General features: G+C 39.6%; 1 protein-coding gene across 1 annotated transcript; it reads right to left on the bottom strand.

The window, feature by feature from the left end:
- Nucleotides 1-469: 469 nt before the first annotated feature.
- Nucleotides 470-9,002, bottom strand: LOC134347959 (cytochrome c oxidase copper chaperone). Its single transcript, XM_063050633.1, has 3 exons — nucleotides 8,752-9,002; nucleotides 5,617-5,726; nucleotides 470-713 (listed from the first exon to the last, which is right to left on the bottom strand). Exons 1-2 carry the CDS (start codon nucleotides 8,868-8,870, stop codon nucleotides 5,642-5,644), a joined length of 204 nt encoding a protein of 67 aa, XP_062906703.1. The 5' UTR covers nucleotides 8,871-9,002; the 3' UTR covers nucleotides 470-713; nucleotides 5,617-5,641.
- Between the last annotated feature and the right edge of the window lie 12,865 nt (nucleotides 9,003-21,867).

Below are 21,867 nucleotides of genomic sequence, written 5' to 3'. Positions count from 1 at the left end.
TATCAACAGAAGCTCCAAAGACCTCATCCCTGGGAGAGGAAGGATCTTGACCGACAAAGTCATGTGGTGGAAGCGGAAGCCACAGGGTTGATCAACCTTCAGCCCAGGACAAAGGACTCTGGGGAGCTGCTGTCAACCATCTATGCCCCAGTAGGGATCATGGACTTAAGAAGTTACAAATAAAAATTTTAAGAACGGTCATAGTTGACAAAGAAGAAAACTTAAATCAAGAATAACTGCACAGGGTAGTAGGATATGCAAAGCTTTATTAATCATAGAGATAACTAATTAAACTAATTTCTGGAATTAAAAAATAATTTACTGATCATTCCCTTTCAACAGGGTTTCTAACAAAGTTTTGTCGAATTTTCAAATTCATGACTAATTTATTGAATGTGCAACTTGAAATAACATTTTAGTACATTCATACAAGCTTGTCATTACAGCACAAAAGGAAATAGAATCAAAGTGACTTTTAAGAAAACTTTTATTAAAGGTTGAGTCATATAAGTTTGAAAAGATCTCTGGATGGAAGTAACTCAGAACAAAGAGATCATTATCATCCTACATTTTTTTTGAAAAAATAAATTGCTAATAAAAGTTTTCAGATCCAGCTTTGTAACAATTCATTTGTATAATAATGTGTCCACATACATCTTCATTCATCTCCATGCAGGCAGTGTAGCATACTTAAAATAATTCCAGATACAATCCTGTTTGGTAAATAAAAACAAAGAAGTAAAACAATCATGTAATGTGATTATATTTGATTAATAAGGAATGGATATGTTGTACAAATGCTCCAACATTTATGTACAGTTGCAAGACAAAGTTTGCGAACCCTTGGCAATCACCTGGTTTTCTGCATTAATTACTCATAAAATGTGGTTTGATCATCTAAATCATAATAATAGACAAACACAATCTGCCTAAACAAATAACACACAATTGTACTTCTTGTCAATACTGAGTACACCATTTAAACAATCACAATCCAGGTTTAAAAAAGTATGTGAACCTCTGGGATTATGCCTTCTACAAAATCTATTTGGAGTCTAGTGTTCCAATCAATGAGATGAGATTAGAGGTGTGGGTCGTAGAGGTGCCCTGCCCTATGAAAAAGACACACAAAGTCAGGTTACTGACAGAGCCTGCTCTTCTCAAAAAATATCTGTCTATGTGCACCATTCCTCGTAAAACAACTTTCAGAGGACCTTAGAAGAATTGTAGAGATGCATGAAGCTGGAAAAGGCAACAACAGCATTTCTAAAGGCCCGAGTGTTCACCAGCCCACAGTAAGAGAAATTGTCTACCAATGGAAGAAATTCAGTACTGTTGCTACTCTCCCTTGGAGTGGGCATCCTGCACAGATCACACTAAGATACAATGTGGAATGCTGAAGGAGGTGAAAAAGAACCCAAGGGTAACAGCAAAAGACTTGCAGAAATCTGTACAACTTGTGAAAGTCTCTGTGTATATGTTCACTAGAAGAAAATCACTGAACAAGAATGGTGTTCATGGAAGGACACCACTTAGGAAACCATTGCTCTCCAAAAAAACTTTGCTGCATGTCTCAAGTTTGCAAAACACCACCTTGAATGTTCTACAACACACTTCTGGGTCAATGTTCTGTGGACAGATGAGGCAAAACTTGAATTTTCTGGCAGAAATGCACACTGCTATGTTTGGATGAAAAGGGCACTGCACACCAACACCAAAACCTCATCCCAACTGTGAAGCCTGATGGAGCATCATGGTTTGGTGCTACTTTGCTGCTTCAGGGCCTGGACAGAATACAAAATTGTATCAAGACATTTTACAGGAGAATATCAGGGTAGTAGTCCATCACCTGAAGCTTAATAGAAGTTGGATGATGCAACAAGACAATGATCTGAAACACAAGAGTAAATCAACAACAGAATGGGTCAAAAATAAGAAAAAAATGTGTTTTGGAATGGCCAAGTCAGAGTCCAGACCTTAACCCAACTGAGATGCTGTGGCATGGCCTGAAGAGGGCTGTTCATGCAAGGTATCCGAGAAATATTAATGAACTGAAACAATTCTGTATGGAGGAATGGTCAAAAATTCCTCCTTGGATTTTTTTTTGAGGAAATTACCAGTAGGCTAGACAAGGGAGATGCAGTGGATGTTGTATATTTGGATTTTCAGAAGGCCTTTGACAAGGTGCCACACCTGAGGCTACTTAACAAGATAAGAGCCCATGGAATTACAGGAAAGTTACTTACGTAGATAGAGCGTTAGCTGATTGGCAGGAAACAGAGAGTGGGAATAAAGGGATCCTATGCTGGTTGGCTGCCGGTTACCAGTGGTGTTCCACAGGGGTCCACGTTGGGGCCGTTTCTTTTTATGTTGTACATCAACGATTTGGATTATGGAATAGATGGCTTTGTGGCTAAGTTTGCTGACGATACGAAGATAGGTGGAGGGTCTAGTAGTGCTGAGGAAACGGAGAGTCTGCAGAGAGACTTGGATAGATTGGAAGAATGGGCAAAGAAGTGGCAAATGAAATACAATGTTGGAAAGTGTATGGTTATGCACTTTGGCAGAAGAAATAAACCAGCAGACTATTATTTAAATGGGGAAAGAATTCAAAGTTCGGAGATGCAACAGGACTTGGGAGTCCTCGTACAGGATACCCTTAAGGTTAACCTCCAGGTTGAGTCAGTAGTGAAGAAGGCGAATGCAATGTTGGCATTCATTTCTAGAGGAATAGAGTATAGGAGCAGGGATGTGATGTTGAGGCTCTATAAGGCGCTGGTGAGACCTCACTTGGAGTACTGTGGGCAGTTTCGGTCTCCTTATTTAAGAAAGGATGTGCTGACGTTGGAGAAGGTACAGAGAAGGTTCACTAGAATGATTCCAGGAATGAGAGGGTTAACATATGAGGAACATTTGTCCGCTCTTTGACTGTATTCCTTGGAGTTTAGAAGAATGAGGGGAGACCTCATAGAAACATTTCGAATGTTGAAAGGCATGGACAGAGTAGATGTGGCAAAGTTGTATCCTATGATGGGGGAAGTCTAGTACGAGAGGGCATGACTTAAAGATTGAAGGGCGCCCATTCAGAACAGAAATGCGAAGAAACTTTTTTAGTCAGAGGGTGGTGAATCTATGGAATTTGTTGCCACGGGCAGCAGTGGATGCCAAGTCATTGGGTGTATTCAAGGCAGAGATTGATAGGTATCTGAGTAGCCACGGCATCAAAGGTTATGGTGAGAAGGTGGGGGAGTGGGACTAAATGGGAGAATGGATCAGCTCATGATAAAACTGCAGAGCAGACTCGATGGGCTGAATGGCCGACTTCTGCTCCTTTGTCTTATGGCTTTGTGCAAGTCTGATCAGCAACTGCAGGAAACGTTTGGCGGAGGTTATTGCTGCTGAAGGAGTTTCTACCAGTCATTAAATACAATGGTTCACATACTTTTTCCAGCCTGGACTGTGAATGATTAAACAAGGTGTTCAATAAAGACAAGAAAAGTACAATTGTTTGTGTATTATTAGTTTAGGCAGACTGTGCAATTCAATACCGGACTTCTTAACAGTCAGTCCATGTGGGCAGCAATGTTTCTTGTCCCATTACACTAAGCACTGGCACACCCCAAGGCTGTGTGTTCAGCCCGCTGCTGTTCACACTGCTGACATATTACTGTGTCGCAGGATCCAGCTTAAACAATGTCATCAAGTTTGTGAATGACACAACAGTGGTTGGACTTATCAAGAATGATAATGAGACAGAGTATAGAGAGGAAGTAGAGCAACTGTGGACTGGTGTGATAAGAACAACCTAAGCTTGAACGTGGAGAAGAGAAACAAAATAATAGAAACATAGAAAACCTACAGCACAATACAGGCCCTTTGGCCCACGATGCAGTGCCAAAAATATCTTATATTAGAAATTACCTAAGGTTACCCATAGCCCTCTAGTTTTCTAAGCTCCATGTACCTATCCAGGAGTCTCTTAGAAGACCCTATTGTATCCGCCTCCATCACCGTCGCTGGCAGCCCATTCCACACACTCACCACCCTCTGCGTAAAAAATTTGCCCCTGACATCTCCTCTGTACCAAATAATTGTGGACTAAAGGAAGGTGCAGACGAACCATCCCCTTCTGCAAATAATGGCTCCTCCGTAGAGAGAGTTAAGTGCACCAAGTTTCTGGGAGTTCACACCACAGATGACCTCACCTGGTTCATCAATATCACCTCCCTGAACAAGAAGGTACAGCAGTACCTCTACTTCCTAAGAAGACTGAGGCAAGCAAGACTCCCATCTTAACTGTGTCTTACGAGAGCACCATTGAGAGTGCCCTGAGAAGTTCCATCTCCATCTGGCATGGGAGCAGTCAAGCATCAGACCAGAAGTCCCAACAAAGGACTGTGAGAACAGCTGAGAGGATACCATCTATCAGGGAGATTTATCAGGAGCACTGCATACACAGGGCCCCTCATATTATCAAGGATCTCACCCATCCATCCAGCAGCCTCTTTGACTTTCTACCACCAGGCAGGAGACTACAATGCATAAAAACAAGAACGATTAGAAAGAGAAACAGTCCCCCCCCCCCGGCCACTAGGCTTCTGAACTTTGTTTTGTTATTTATGTGTGATTCATCTGTAGATTTTATCCTTACCTTCATAAGTAATCGTGTGTTATGTGCTTTATACCCTGATTCAAATAAATGTTGTCTTGTTTCTACATACATTATATGTATGTATATAGTTAAATGACAATAAACTTGACTTAACTTGATTGTGTTTGTCTATTATTGTGACTTAGATGAAGATCAGACCACATTTTATGAGTAATAACTGGAGAAAACCAGGTAACTGTCAAGGGTTCACACTTTTTCTTGCAACTGTAAGTACTGAATCAATGTATAATTTAATCAAAGTATTCTCAAACCACCTGATCTTATTAGTTCCTAACTGAAGTGCAATGTGGCACTTATTCAATAAGTCACTATCTTTACCATTGTAAGAAACATCACTCAGGAAATGTAATATGGCTCTAGCTAAAGTGTTTTTAAAAAGTTTCAAGGGTCAAAAACATGGAGAATAATACTGTACTTATTGTATGTTGTAATTTATTTCTGACATACAAATCACCTAATAAAAGGAAATTGTGTTCCCATTTAAATTCAACATTCAAAATAAGCTTATAGTGCAAATTTATTGCCCTTGTAGACCAAAGGGGGCGCTGTAGATAATAAGTTCAAACAGCTAAATTTGGTAGTTCTTTTTTACTTCCTTACTCACTCTTCAAATCAAGGAATTGCAGTACTAAAGCACAGGAAAAACTCCATCAAGCTAAGGCCATCAACATTTATGTAAATAAAAGGCTTCTGTGCAAGAGTTTATTCAGTTTGCATTTGTGTTGCCTGCAATGCCACTCACTTAACTCCACACTAAAATTAATTTTTGGCCAGGGTACTGTCAGAATATTCTATGCCTACTTGACTGTGGATTAAATCAATGTGACTACTTAAGATTCCAATAAAGACTTGATGCTAGGTTTTATTTGCTCAAATAAAAATCCTAATCAATTGCAAAGTTTTAAAAAAATACATTGAAAAATACAAAGACAATCAATACTCACCATTCACCTCTAAAGTGGTATTTCATCAAACCTTAAATCCCAATGCCCGCATACATTCTTTGTGAGCCTCAATTAAATCTTTGCAGTTCTCCTCTCCTTTCTCAATGATACTACAAAGAAATGAAAGTTGATTGCCTCAAATCACAACAGAAAAAGTGCATCTGTTTGCATTTCAGTATGAAAATCCTAACTTTCCTTTATATGTTTAAAGTCATCACCTTCTGCTATATAATTCATTTATAACTCTTCCCCCATGGGGTGGGCCAAAGTACATGGCCAGCAGAAAACCACTGGGTGTGGACAAGTGTGGAAATTAAAAACACACTCAATTTCTCCTAAGATCTTGATCAGCCATACGTAAAGACTGCAAGCAGAGATTATTGGGGGTTACAGAGTTGAAGAGATAAGACTAAAGAGCTGACAGCCTATCAAGCGTGTAAAAGTTTATGGTGATAATTTGGAGGATAATAAGTATATCATTCATAGCAGTTCACAGTTGGCTATGGGAAGTAGGAGGCCGAGCAACAAAATACATTCTGAATTATTCTGAATGATTGGTTCTCACATGAGTATACGGAAACAACCTGTAGAATATATGATATACATCGATTACACATGTACTTTTATAGTATTTTACCTTTCTCTATAAAATGTCCTTTCTTGTAAAATAGCAATAGTACTCATTGCATTAGGCTTATCAGCATGGAAACAGTGACTTATTTTCCAAAACATAAATATTTATATACAAAAATTCATATCAAGAAATAACCTAGTCTCTCTTCAGCTTCTTTAATTTCTGAAGAAAGCTTATCAATTTTTCCCCAAAGCTGCAACTTTTCAGTCTTGTCAACATTCTCGTAAATGGCATCAGTCTTCTTTAACCTACATTCCAGCTTATTGACCTTTCAAAGAATGCTATTATCTAGAATCAACTGGTTCTCCACTGAAAAAAAGTGGATTAATTACTCACAAAGTTGACATAATCACTTCAACTAGAATATGAAAAAGGAAATTTAAACAGCTGTGGGTCAATATATCTCATTGTGAAAATACTAAAAATTTTAGTCTACATTTTGCGCTCAAGTTTTGGGAGAGTGATGAAAGCCCATACATCATGATTCAAAGAAAAAAAAACTAAGAAAGGGCTAATATGATATAAAGCTGATTTTTGTTTTAAAGCATCTGCTTCATTTTCAGTAATCAAGATGGTGTCAATGTTGCTGAGCTGTAGCCTCCCAAGTTCTTTCCTGGTACAGATACCTTCCCTGGTCTATTAGGGGGTAAAAGGAGGCATTGGCTGTAAGTTGGTCAAATAACCTCAAGACTGCTACTTTGCCGAAAATCTACCAGACACCAGGCGATAAATATCACAAAACTTCAAAAGAAATGTATTACCTAAATCTATATGTGTCACCATATACTGTACAATCCTGAGATTCATTTTTTGCAGACATACACAGTAAATCCAAGAAACACAACAGAGTCAACGAAAGACTGCACCCAATAGGGAAGACAAACAACTGATGTGCAAAAGACAACAAACAGAGCAAATACAAAATAAAAAATATAAATAAGCAATATGGAGAACCAGATGGAGCATCCTTGAACATAAGTGCATAGGTGTGGGAACAATTTAGTGATGGGGCAAGTGACATTATCCTCGCTGGATCAAGAGCCTGATTGTTGAGGGGTAATAACTGTTTCTGAATCTGGTGGTGTGGGTCCTGAGGATCCTGCACCTTCTTACTTAGGGCAGCAGTGAGAAGACAGTATGAGCTGCATGGTGGTGTTCCTTGATGATGGATGCTGCTTTACTTGCTGGATCAGGGCAGGTCCGCTGAAATGATAACACCAAGGAATTTAAAGTTGCTGACCCTGTCCACCTCTGATCCCCTGATGATGGCTAGCTCACAGACCTTGTTGGTCTTGCTGACATTGAGTGAGAGGCTCTTGTTGTGACACCACTCAGCCGGATTTTCAATCTCCCTCCTATATACTGATTCATCACCACCTTTGATTTGCCCAATGATAATGGCACTGTCAACCTGACAGATGGCATTGGAGCTGTGCCAAGCCTCACAATGGTAAGTATAAACGAGCAGAGCAGAGGGGGTGGGGAGGGGTGCTATACACACAGCCTTGTGGTGGACCTGTGCTGCTAGAAATCGATGATCCAGGAGGTATTGAGGCCAAGGTCTTGAAGCTTATTGATTAGTTTTGAGGGGATGATAGTATTGAATCCTGAGCTGTAGTCCAATATCACCATAATCACCTATGTCGTGGCAACAGAGACGTTTTCTGCAGATTATCTTCTTTCAGCTTCAGCCACGTGCCACGCTTGTTATCTTTCTCTCCAGATTTTCGATTTTGGGACACTCCCGTACACGGCTGCCATCGTCTACTCCTCAGCTTCCTTTCTGGCCTTGTCCACCGCTTTGCTAACCCTGACGTCTTAAGAGGTCGCTACATATCCCACAATACTCAAACTTTATTCATCTTAACTCCAATCACACTAATTAAAGTTCGTTTAGATCAGCCTGCTTGTCCGTCTATCCTTGTCCCTGTCCCCGAACCCTCACTTTCACCTCCTACTTCTCTCACTTTCATTTTGCAATCTATCCTCACCCTTCCTCTGCATGCATACTCCACGTGGTCTTCTGTTTCTACATATATTACAGAAGTACGACATGCCACTGAACGTGAGTGCTCCAAATAAACACCTTTGCTTTTCGGGATGTGCAATGCCACGGGACAGCGCAGGTGTTACATAAACTTTTGTCACTCTTCCCTTATAGTCGGTGTTGTAACCTTGATGTGTGCTGCCAAGGAGAAACTTTGTATTCAGACATGGAATCAACAGCAACGATGTACTTTAAACTCTCTATTTAAAAAAAAGTAATTCCACTGTTATAATAATTGATTTGCAATTACTACCACAACTTTCATTTGCGAAGACTGAAGGGATTGCTTAAGGGTACAAACAGGAATATGAAACACATACTTCAACCGACGGAACGCGATTAACAAATTAGACCTGTTGAAAAAAATCGTGAAAACTTGAGACAGTTTTCAAGCAGAAAAACACTAAGCAGCAAAATGATTATATCAATAGAGAAACTAGAAGTGTCACATTACCAGGCATCCCTGGCTTTCTTGGTCTCAGGACATGCACAACATGGTTTCAAAGGTTTCTTTTCCTCAGTGTCTCCAGAAGGTGCTGTCCCCGCGGAAGCGGGCGCCGCTAATTGAGACATCTTGATCTGATATTATGTTTAATGACTTTCTTTTTTGTGGATCTCCACCTTCAAACGTCCTAACTGCGACTATTTCAATCCTACGTAGAGCCTTACAGTTCAGTACATATACCTTTCCGCTTGACGAGAGGATTACTGGGATTTGTAGTTCTCTTGAAGATATATTCCACAATACAATTATTATTTTGAACTACACATTCCAGAATACACCGTGTATGCGTTGTACGCATGCGGATGTCCGCTTGTGGTAGCAGGCATGCCGACGTCTACCTTTTAAAGTGACGTGAAACGAGTTGGTCTGACTCCTCTAATTGTAATAGGTGCGCGACTTAATCTTTCAAATGTAATTAATTTCTCAGAAATTTCATATTTCTGCTAAAACATTTTAATCGTGTGCATTTACACTCCAACTACTTTGCACGTGCATGTTTGTCACACACTGCTATGCATTTTGAAAATTTTAAAAAATTCATTTTTTTAAGTACTAACATGTACGAATATACATATTAATAGATACGTAGTGTGCGGATCTATTTCTTTTAGCGGAGTGGCTGTCCTTAGCACAAAATGTTGACTGATAACTTACCCATGCGTGTCGATTTGTTGCTTTCTCTGCAGAGTGAGGGTGGAACGGTATTGCTAATGATGTGGATCAGGAAAAGGAAGTCTCCGCCCTTCCTAGTTTAATGGGTGCTCTTACGCAAATTAGTAACTTCTAAAACTTAGCAAGCAAGACATTTGACAAAATTATTGAAATTTTACAAAATCAATTGAGCCCCAAACCACTAGTAATTACTCAGAGATTTAGATTGCAGAACTGCGCAAACTTTCCCAATACTGTGACTTTGGAGATGGACTTTCTGATGCAATAAGGGACAGGCTTTATGTGGCAATGATAATCAAAGCACTTAAAAGAGGCAACACACATCAAAGTTGCTGGTGAACGCAGCAGGCCAGGCAGCATCTCTAGGAAGAGGTACAGTTGATGTTTCGGGCCAAGACCCTTTGTCAGGACTAACTGACAGAAGAGTTAGTAAGAGATTTGAAAGTGGGAGTGGGAGGGGGAGGGGGAGATCCAAAATGATAGGAGAAGACAGGAGGGGGAGGGATGGAGCCAAGAACTGGACAGGTGATTGGCAAAGGGGATACGAGAGGATCATGGGACAGGAGATCCGGGGAGAAAGACAAGGGGGGGGGGACCCAGAGGCTGCTGTTGGAAAGAAACCTAACCTTAGAACGGGCATTGACCATTGCAATATCAATGGAGACAGCAGCAAAGGATGCATTAGAACTACAAAAAAGAGATTAGAATGTGAAATGCACAAAATGTCCCTGAATGGTGCAAAAAGCCAAAAATTTTATCAATGTGGCAAATGCTCCCATGATGCAAATAACAGTTGGTTCAAAGAAAAAGGTTGCAGAAAATGTGTAAGTCCAACAAACAGCACAACCAAAGAGAAAAAACCACAGAGTGAAAAGTTTCAAATACAAAACTAAACAAAAGCATAAAGTGACTGAATGTGAAACTGAATCAGACAACACAGAGTCTGACAAAGGTGAGCTACCATGCCGAGAACTGCATAGTATTACTGAAGCAGATCGCAAAATCATATGGATGTGTCTGGTGTAAAACTGAAAACGGAGCTGGATGCAGGGTCAGTTCTGCCTGCAATTTCAGGGGCTGACTACAACAGACAGTTTTCTAAGCTACTATTAGAATAAAAACCTTGGTAATGCTAAAGACGTACACAGGCTAAAAAGTGTATGGATCTATTTCTTATTGTGCAGTGGCTCCCCTTAGCACTAATTATTGACAGGTAACTTACGCATGTGCGTTAATTTGTTGCTCTCTCTGCAAAGTGAATATACAAGTTAATTTCACCTCCGCGTGAGTGCCTTTATTTATTTGATATGTAGTTGTACAGACACAATAACATCTTTACATTTTTTCTGAGTCTCTGACTTTTTCAAATGCAGGGGGACACCTCAAACATTACACCAGCAATGCGACAACTTCCCTTAAATAATGGTTGGTGTAATAATCTCCATGTTGATTGCTGAGGAGTAACTCCTTTTCAATTATAAATCTGGGATCAGAAATGACAAATGGAATTTAATCTGGACAAGCGTAAGGTTAATACATTAATATCAATAGTAATACTCATGGAGGCATTGATGTACAGAGGGATCTAGATAGTCCAAGCCCATTGTTCCCTGAAAGTGGCAGCTCAAGTAAATAGAATGATAAGGAGGGTATTGGGCTTTATTGCCTTGATTAATCAGAACATTGAGTGTAAAAGTTGGCAAGTCATGTTACAGGTGCACAAAACATTCAGAGTATTGTGTACAGTTCTGTTTGCAACAATATAGTAAGGATGTCAAGGCTTTGAAGAAGCTGAAGAGAAGGTGCACCAGAAGGCTGCCTGGATTGCAGATCTCTGACAATCGAGGGAGCTTGTTAAACTTGGATTGTTTTGTCCGGAGTGTCAAAGCCTGAGGGGCAGCTTAATGGAAGTGAATAAAACTATAAATGGCATAGAGAGGATAAATAGAATCATTTTTCCAGGGTGGAAATCTCAAAGAGGTTTAAGTTGGGTGGGGGGATGATTTGAAGGAGGAGTGCAAGGTATGCTTCTTTTTACACTGGCAGGTTCCTGGAGTACACTGCCAGGGGAGGAGGTCTAAGTATTTAAAATCTGAACAAGGAAGGTATAGAGGAATATGGTCCATGTGCAAGTAGATGAGGTTAGTTAATTGGCATTATGATTGGCCTAGAGATATGTTGGGCTAAAGGGTCTATGCCTGTGCTGTACCATTTTATGTCCTTTGATCTGTGTTTTCAGTACTAAATCAAAATGTTTTTTAAAAATGTAGTTATTGGAAATCTGAAATAAAAACAGTTCTGATAAAGAATTTCAAACTAAAATGTTAACTGATTCTCTGCCTTACATATTGAATGTTCCCAGCATTTCCTATTTTTGTTTCTATGCCTTTTATTTTATTTCAGACTGCCAAGTGACCCTAAGTTTCACACAATTATAAACAGGAGTAGGCCTGTTCCACCAATTATTATCATGGTTTATATGATCGAAACATTATATTACAATCAGAATTAACAGAATGACAAAGAGAATTATTTGCACATCTTGAAATCTACCCTTAAACACAATTCTGCAGCTGCTGGAAAGTCAAAGCAACAGACACAAAATGCTGGAGGAACTCAGCAGGTCAGGCAGCATCCATAGAAATGACCAAACAGTCGAGGTCTAGGGCTGAGACCCTTCAGGACTGGAAAGGAAGGGGGAAGATGTCTTTCTTTCCAGTCTGAAGATGTTGTGTGTGTTGATATCTACTCTTTACCCGCTTAGGTTAAACCTCCAGGAACAAGAGTATACAGATGATAACCTACTAATCAACATAGAACATAATTATTAACTCAGCACAATGATCAAACTTATCATTAAATGACAAAACAAATTTAGGTAAGCATAATTTAAAGATTGAGTTCTTCTGCTGCCTTCCATTGCTACTTAATATAGTGTAGCAAAGAGTAAATGCATATGGAAAAGGTTCTGCTGCAATATTACAGGCAGGAACAAGGTTCTACATTGTCTTGATCTAGAGGAATATCTGCTGATGCTATTTGTGGCCCACATGTATGAGTCTGTTTTCCACTGTGTATGTCAAAAGCTCAGCATGCTTGACAATCTCTCCTGAAATCCACAGACACTTCGGATGTCTGAAATCCTGGACTACCACTCTCTCATCAGAATAAGGCATACCATTCGCCCTACCTTATACTGTTAATTACAACAGCTGATATTTATAAACACTAGAGAACAATCAAACTTGACATTTCAAAACAACTCAGCAGGCTGCTGTGTGAGGTGTGTTCAAGTCAGCAAAGAGGAACTGAACCAACTTTTGAGAAGAAGATATAGATCTGTTTAATCCAAGCCTTCTTGAAGGTCATTCCACCCACTCAGCTGCACCATTAGTTGCATATGGTGGTTCCCGTTTCATTTCAGGATAAGTTTAAATTTGTGCAAAAAAACCCACCTAAGACTGTTGACTGACACATTCTCTTGGTACACCGTAAGATCACCAGTGGAGATTAGTTTGTAAGATACACTTCTGGCCACTTTGACTGGATAATAATCACAACCAGAAAATGCTGTTTGCCCACTCTAGCATAGACATGTGAATGCATTATCATGGTGTAGAGGTTTAGGGTCTCAGATACAAAAATATGCAAAAATATGTTGATAATTATTGAGCAGCTTCACAAGATACAAAATTGACTTGCAAAATTCTTTAACTTGATCCAGTAAAGGCTACTGGAAGTAATTCTAGGCCAAAGCCATCATGAGTAGAATGACTGGGTGACATTTATGTAAGTCAGCCAGCAAACATTTCCTGAATTTTAGAGGTATTCTCTCAGGAACCCTATAGAATATAGCTTTATCTAAGGTTAACTAGCAACAATATGTCAAGTGCCCCATCAGGTTTCAGGATGACACTGACTAGAGAGGGATGCTGGGGACCACACAACAAGGAACATAATGAGGAAGGTCACACCATGAACTCTCGGTCAATTTCGATATAAGGAATCAGAGTTGTGCTGAAATATCTCTGTGAACAATGCTGTTGTAAATTATTGCATTCAGAGAGCAGAATAAGTAAATGAGGATGTCTTGGGACTGTCATTCTGGGGACAAAACACTTCTGGTAAAATATGAAGCAAAGGTGCCCCCTCACAATTAAAGAACTCTGTGGCTGATAAGGATGTTTACCCCATCCTGGATGTTAATTGTCTTGGGTGATCAACATTGCTGGGGCCTAGGTCCATGGGAACAATGAAAAAGAGGAAAGGAAACAGATAAAGAGGAAAGGGAACAGATGGAAAAGAGGAAAGGAAACAGATGAAGAGGAAAGGAAACAGATGGAAAAAAGGAAAGGAAACAGATAAAGAGGAAAGGAAACGATGGAAAAGAGGAAAGTAAACAGATAAAGAGGAAAGGGAACAGATGGAAAAAAGGAAAGGAAACAGATAAAGAGGAAAGGGAACAGATGGAAAAGAGGAAAGGAAACAGTCCTCTTCACTTAATAAAAATGAAATTCCCTAAGGAATACAACAAAAGAACATTAATTTTTTATGTGATTTTTGCTTTGTGATTACAACATCTAAGCAAAGTTTTGGATAAGTACTGTACATTAATTGGAGGGGTATGGAGAGCTATGATCCAGATAAAGGCAAATGGGAATAGACAGAGTAATAGTTTGGCATGGACTAGATAGAGTGAACAACTGTTTCTGTGCTGTAGTACTCTGTGACTCTATGAAGGTCAGGCTGAGGAAATGTAAATACTTGTGCTGGAAAAATAAAACCTTTCTGGGCTTACGATGGTGATGGAGTATAAATGCTCCTTTGCTGTGCAAGTTACCTGTATTTGACAAACAGAGCAGCATATAAGCGCAAGAAGGGTAAGAGGTAGAAAGTAAGCAACTTAAAAAAAAGTTAAGTAAAATTTTAAAAATTTTCTCAGTGACAAATACTGGGAAGGATCTGTGGGCATGAGTGTATATTGGTTGGCACAGGATGCCTGTTGTTTCTGCAATACAAACTAATCAAAGATTTCATTTCAATACTTCATGAACTATATGAAAATCAAAATCATCTACATGACACCTGCCCCTCATAATCCTTCCATCTGAGTGCAGGAATTTCCATCAATAAACACTTGTGGAAGTGGTGGCGGGGTGGGGGGCGGACAGCTAGGTGACGAAGTACCTCCTCCCCCCGTGTTAGGCTTTACTGACATGTTTCTTTCTCTACTCTGTTACACACGTGTTTTGCAATGTTGAAATGAAGACCAAATATTGTCTGACATTGCTGGAGATGAACGGGATAGGATTCAGTACTGTTGAGTGCAAGAGCCAAAAATACATAACGCAGGCTAAACTTGCAGACATTGAAGAACAAGCTTATCAGCTAGTGGGTCACAGTTTCTCTCTGATCTGCCCAGATGACATTGCAAAGGTAAGATTGTAACATGTATCTACAGACTTTTCTATTTGAATGTGTTTGAGTATTTAACCAATTTACTTAAAATGTTATCATTTCAGATTGACTGATTTTTCCCTCTTGGCTGTAGTTCAAATGCTATGCTTTTTTAGCATTACGTTTACATCCCAATGTTTTAGGCAAAAATATAGGCTTTCATATCTCTGTTGAAACTGAATATTGATGGAAAGATTAGAATTTGTTGCGCAAACACGAGGAAATCTGCAGATGCTGGAATTTCAAGCAACGGACATAAAAAATGCTGGTGAACGCACAGCATTCCGGACTCTCACAGCTACCTGGACTATTCCTCTTCCCACCCTATCTCTCGCAAAAATGCCATCCCCTTTTGGAATTCCTCCATCTCCGCCGCATCTGCTCTCAGGATGAGGCTTTTCATTCCAGGATGAAGGAGATGTCCTCCTTTTTTAAAGAAAGGGGCTTCCCTTCCTCCACCATCAACTCTGCTCTCAAATGCATCTCTCCCATTTCACGTACATCTGCTCTCACCCCATCCTCCCACCACCCCACTAGGAATAGAGTTCCCCTTGTCCTCACCTACCACCCCACCAGCCTCCGGGTCCAACATATAATTCTCTGTAACTTCCGCCACCTCCAATGGGATCCCACCACTAAGCTCATCTTTCCCTCCCCCCCTCTGCTTTCCACAGGGATTTCTCCCTACGCGACTCCCTTGTCCATTCGTCCCCCCCATCCCTTCCCACTGATCTCCCTCCCGGCACTTATCCTTGTAAGCGGAACAAGTGCTACACATGCCCTTACACTTCCTCCCTCACCACCATTCAGGGCCCAGACAGTCCTTCCAGGTGAGGCGACACTTCACCTGTGAGTCAGCTGGGGTGATATACTGCGTCCGGTGCTCCTGATGTTGCCTTCTATATATTGGCGAGACCCGATGCAGGCTGGGAGACTGTTTCACTGAACACCTACGCTCTGTCTGCCAGAGAAAGCAGGATCTCCCAGTGGCCACACATTTTAATTCCACATCCCATTCCTATTCTGATATGTCTATCCACAGTCTCCTCTACTGTAAAGATGAAGCCACACTCAGGTTGGAGGAGCATCACCTTATATTCCGTCTGGGTAGCCTCCAACCTGATGGCATCGCTAACTTCCGTTAATGCCCCACCTCCCCTTCGTATCCCATCAGTTATTTATTTATTTATTATCATTATTAATTTGTTTCCTCTCTCTCTCTCCTTTTTCTCCCTCTGTCCCTCTCACTATATTCCTTGCCCATCCTCTGGGCTTCTCCCCTCCCCCTTTTTCTCTCCCTAGGCCTCCCGTCCCATGATCCGCTCATGTCCCTTTTGCTAATCAACTTTCCAGCTCTTGGCTCCATCCCTCCCCCTCCTGTCTTATCCTATCATTTCGGATCTCCCCCTCCCCCTCCCACTTTCAAATCTCTTACTCACTCTTCCTTCAGTTAGTCCTGACGAAGGGTCTCGGCCGAAACGTCGACTGTACCTCTTCCTAGAGATGCTGCCTGGCCTACTGCGTTCACCAGCACTTTTTATGTGCGTTGCTTAGAATTTGTTGCCTTACTTTTGAGGTATTCCTGCAACCTTTTTGTTGAATATACTACTGGGTAAGATGCTCCAGGATTTTTAATCACTGACGATCAATGATTGGATATATACAGCACATTTTGGCCAATTAAGCAGCTGTCCCAATCAGCTAAAGTTTCATGGAAAAGTCAAAAAGGTATAAAAAAGACAAACTGAATATCAAATTCTGTATTTCACTGAAATACAAAGCAAATTAGAACACTATCAATACTACTGCAGTACTATAAAATGATGTATTAGCTCCTAATGCTTAGCTACAGAGGAATTCACTTGTGTCACATAGATTTGATGGTAAATGACACCTAGTATAGATAATGGACTGCCTTCATACAGTGCTAAGTAATACATACAAAATGCTTGTGGAACTCACCAGGTTAGGCAGCATCCATGGTAATGAATAGATAGTCGATGTTTCAGGATTGAAGAAGGGTCTCAGCATGAAATGCCAACGACCTTTCATTTCTATGGATGTTGCCTGACCTACTGATTTCCTCCGGTATTTGTGTGTTGCTTTGGATTTCCAGTATATGCAGCCTTTCTTGTGTTTATGATTCATACAATGCTGTCAACAACCGCATTCTCCAAATCTTCATTTTCATTGTATAATGCCCCTGGTTTAAGGCCATTCTTTATTTTAATAAAGCAATTATACTGTTGGGTATTTTATTTTCTGCATATTTTCTCAAAATGTATTATGCTCCTTTAAGTACATTATACAATCAAGTAATTCAGTTGATTGATAAGTTGGGCTTGTTGAGTTAGCCAATAGGATTTGTCTTGTTAAAATCTGGCCAATAAGGTGACCCATTTTCTGGAGACAGCTGGAGGAAGGAGAGATGAAGGAATGGAGACAGATGACAAACACGAATGAAGAACATAGTGAAATGCTCACAGAACCCATTTGGAAGCATAGATATCGCTGACGGAAAATCCTCATGCAGACAATAGTCTCATTGCAAATGTACAGATAACTTTTAATAAGTTGGTTATCACACGATCTTGGAGAAAGTTCGACACCTTGTCCTTGGATGTTGCATGGATATTTATTTATGTTTAGCTTGGTTTGTGTTTTTAGGCAGAATTGTTCGATGTCATAAGTAAACAAAGCAAAGCAAACTGGATTGACTATGCAATAGTGAACTCCAGTGATTATGTGCACACAGTAGGCTAATATACATGTAATTCGCCTTTTCCTTTGTAACTCGTTTAAAATATATTGTCAATACAATTTCAATTTAAGTTTATACTGGTGTGAGTTAAATTATTGCTTCCTAGCAAACAGTAAATTTGCATGGATGTGTCTATGTTCATACAAGTGATAGCCTCATTTTCCCTTAAAAGAACGTTCACACTTTTATGTGTTCTGTTTACCGGAGTCATATTTACCCTAGACATGTTTGTCTATTGGAAATGGCCTTCTCATCACTACTCCCCATGCATTCTAGAGTCATGTTACTGCGAGGTTAGATTTGTAGTAATAACTAATTCATTATGAGCCTATGGTGAGAGGTTACAATTGTAACATTCAAGATGATTTTGGATACCTTCAAATTCTTCGTAGTTTCTAACTTGTTGAAGTAGTGAAATAGTTTCATTTTCACTCCTGTCTGTTTCTAGTATCTCCTAACCTGAATGCTTGAAACTGCTGTGAGCAAAATTTTCTGAATTGTCTTGCTGCTTATTTCTCACCATCAGTGACAAAGATCACTGCTTTTTTTAAAAACATGCAACAGATGCTGTTTAGAAACGCTTTTTAATTATGTGATCCGTCAAAAAGCTGAACCATACAAATATTTGCAATTTTTTTTAACCCAGAAAATTATGCCCGTGCTTCTTTTAGGATTGCAGCATAAACTTGTTTGCTTATTATAAGGGTTTTAGAAGCAAAGGCATTTTGTTGTTCCACATCTGAATGTTTTGTGTGTTAAATGGTTGCATTAACACTATGTGGGATTGTATTATGGACAAGTCTTAATGGCTTATCTGAATACTAGTGCACTGGTCATTTGCTATTCAAAAATCAGAGCCTGCACTGCTGTAACCTCTGTTGGTGAGAATACTAAATCCATTTGATCTTCTTCAACAACACATGAAATTACCATACAAAGACTGCAGGGTTCCTGAGAAAACATCTCTAATTCAATAAATACAAGAATGTCCTTAGCTCTGCTTCATCAGTTGGTGTAAGTGTGTTATTAATAAAATCCTCTTTGCTTTGAGATAGGTACAGGGCTTGTACACTTAGTCAATAATTGAGCAGCCCATTGACCTTTGCTGGGATTTGCATCTTGCTAGGTTCAGTATGATTCCATATCTTTGTGATCTGGCCGTGGCTTTCTCCAGGATTGTCAAATGTTCTGTAACTGCAGAGCCTATGCTATCATCCTATCATACAGCCTATGCAAAATATTCTGCACTGTATTCTAGAAAGTCTTGGTGCTGTTGGAATCCCACAGGCTGGGCAATAACATCTATACTGCACTTTTTTGGGAGTTTATAATAAGGCTCTGGTCCAACTGGTATGCAAAGGATAAATCTAGTTTATTTGGAATCTTTTATTTGCAAAGTTAGCAAATAATTTCTCTGTATCGGCTAAGGGATATGTTTCATCTCTTTTGCGGCAATTATTAACCATGCAAATATTTGTGAAATGTTTTAACCCTGAAAATTATGCCCAGTGCTTCTTTTTGAATTGGAGCATAAATTTGCTCCAGCAGTCACTATAGAGCTTCAACGGGTTATCTTGAGTACGACGACAATGAGAGCTATCCAGTTTCTTCTCTATGGACCTGACACTGTGATCCAATTCATTCTCAACTACTTCTTCAATGTTGAAGCTATGGAAGCTGGGAGTGGCTCTGCTTCTATGCGGATATTCACTCTGAAATCCTTTATCTATCCATTACATTTCCTTAAGGATAGAACCATATCCATCCAGTCACAAAACAATGTGCAGGAAATTACCACTCTAACAATTTCTATTATAATACTACGGAGAGTGAAACTGAACCATATGCTAGTCACCTTTCTTTTTGTGTTTCTGAATTTCCCTGCTTCTGAACAGCAAGGTAATAAACTACATAATTCACACATAATATACCACAGAATGTATTAACTTTTACCTAGCAAATCAGCAAAGAAAAACATTGTAATATAAATAATGCACTAAATAATATCTTTTTATTAAAAGTCATGCACAATACATAGCACTAGAATACTAACTCATGGGCTGTTAAGCAGCAAATCATTAGCAGTATTACTTGAATTCATGACTGTAAAGTATCCAATATTTGAATTTACATATTTGTCTGAGGTAGCCCTGTTAATAGCAAGTTTATCAATAGCTCAAGTCCATGACAATAACTAATAAGATCCATAAACCACTTTCTTGTAATCATTGAGGTTAGATTAAGTCACTCTTTCATTTCAGATATAATGAGTCATTTCTGAAGGATGAATTAATGAATTTTCTCACATGGGGTTCATCTCTTTCACCTGAACGTTTGGTTCTGACTAAATCTGTTTCACACAAATGTGAAAATACATGAGCAGCTTCTCTCTCACCATCTTCCATCTGAGAATACGCAAAAGTTTGAAGTAAATTTATTATCAATGCACATATATGTCACCATACACAACCCTAAGATTCACTTCCTTGTAGGCATTCATAGTAAATACAAGAAACACAATAGAATCAATCAAAGGCCACACGCACAGGATGGACAAACAAGCAATATGCGCAAAAAAAACCCAGTAAACTGGGCAATACAAAAAGAAAAAAATATATAATAATAAATAAATAAACAATAAATATCAAGAACATGAGATGAAGAGTCCTTGAAAGTGAATCCATCTGTTGTGGACCAGATCAGTGACAGGGTGAGCAATTCAAGAGCCTGATGGTTGAGGATTAATAACTTTCCTGAACCTGGTGGTATGGGTACTGAGACTTCTGTAGCATCTTGCTGATGATAGATAGCAGTGAGAAGAAACAACGGCGTGGATGGCAGGGGTCCTTGATGACGGGTGCTGCAACAGCACTCCACGTAATTGTTGTCAACGGTGGGGAGGGCATCATTTATAACGCAGAAGTTCTTACAGAAAAATAATAAGATCTTTCCACATCAACACAGAGACTAATAACGAGAGCTACTTTTACCCAAGGCAAGACCAATTCTACTTTTTTATGACTTATGTGCCAGTAGACCATAAGACCGTAAGACATAGGAGCAGAATTGCTTATTCATTTCTGGGTTAACCATCCCCAGCAGGTCAATAATGAAGCAATGGCCTGGCTTCAGTTGTTCTTTAGGATAACCCTGGGAAAATTTACGGGTCATTGCACCAATAGGGGAACAAAGGATAAATGCAAATGTCTATCTACCCCATCCATGACCGTCATCATTTGATAAACTTCAGCCTCCTATATTACTGTAAGAGTAAATTCAGCCTAACCATTGACATGAGAGATCCTGCAGATGCTTGAAATCTTGGAGTAACACTCATAAAATGCTGGAGGAACTCAGCAGGTCAGGCAGATTCCATGGAAGGAAATAAACAGTCCATGTTTTGCATGTGTTGCTCACCCTAACCAATATCTCCTGATAAGTAAAGCACACCATTCCTGACAGCATCCTGGTGAATTTCTTCTGCACTCTTTCTAATGCTACCACATCTTTCCTATAGTGTGTTGCCTGAACTGCAGACAATACTCCAAGTATAAATGCAATGTGACATTCTATATCCTACATTCATTGCCTTAACAAATAAAGGCAAGTATGCCAATTGCCTTTGTGTTATATAATTTGTCGTCATCTACAGGAAGCTATGAACTTGTGCCCAGAGGTCCCTCTATACATCAGCACCCCTGAAGTCCTACCCACTTATTCAATGTTCTCCTACTATTTGATGTCCAAAAATGCATTTACCTCACACTTCTCTGAATTACTTACATTTTTAAGCATCAGTATCATTCTAATTGAGATCATTTCAAGAAATATGACCTAATGCAATACTGAAACAAAAACATGAAGTCTCTTAGAAACACTCAGTGTGTCAGGCAGAATCTGCGGAAAGAGAAGCAAAATTTCAAGCCGCTGTACGTAAAACGTCAATACTTTTTCTCCTCCTACAGACGCTGCCTGACCTGGTTCAGCATTAAACTAATAGATAGGGAATTTTCAAAAAATAAAAGAGACATCAGGGACTGCTGTGTACTTTGCTTCACAGAAACATAGCTCATTCCCACCATTTCGGGCACAGAACAAGGACTTCATCATCGACCATATGACAAGGCAACTAAGTCTCCTAAAGGTAGAGGAGGTGGAGTGTTCGTGGTAATCTT

This window comes from Mobula hypostoma, chromosome 6, assembly GCF_963921235.1.
Source record: "Mobula hypostoma chromosome 6, sMobHyp1.1, whole genome shotgun sequence".
NCBI lineage: Eukaryota > Metazoa > Chordata > Chondrichthyes > Myliobatiformes > Myliobatidae > Mobula > Mobula hypostoma.
Note: the sequence above shows the minus strand (reverse complement) of the source record. Positions and strands in the feature narration are given on the sequence as shown.

Bases quoted from the DNA above. Each gene is read 5' to 3' on its own strand.
- LOC134347959 (XM_063050633.1), bottom strand. From the start codon at position 8,870: ATGTCTCAATTAGCGGCGCCCGCTTCCGCGGGGACAGCACCTTCTGGA. The intron at 5,727-8,751 runs GTAATGTGACAC...ATTTCTTTGTAG, and splicing joins AAGAAAGCCAGGGATGCCTG to TATCATTGAGAAAGGAGAGG.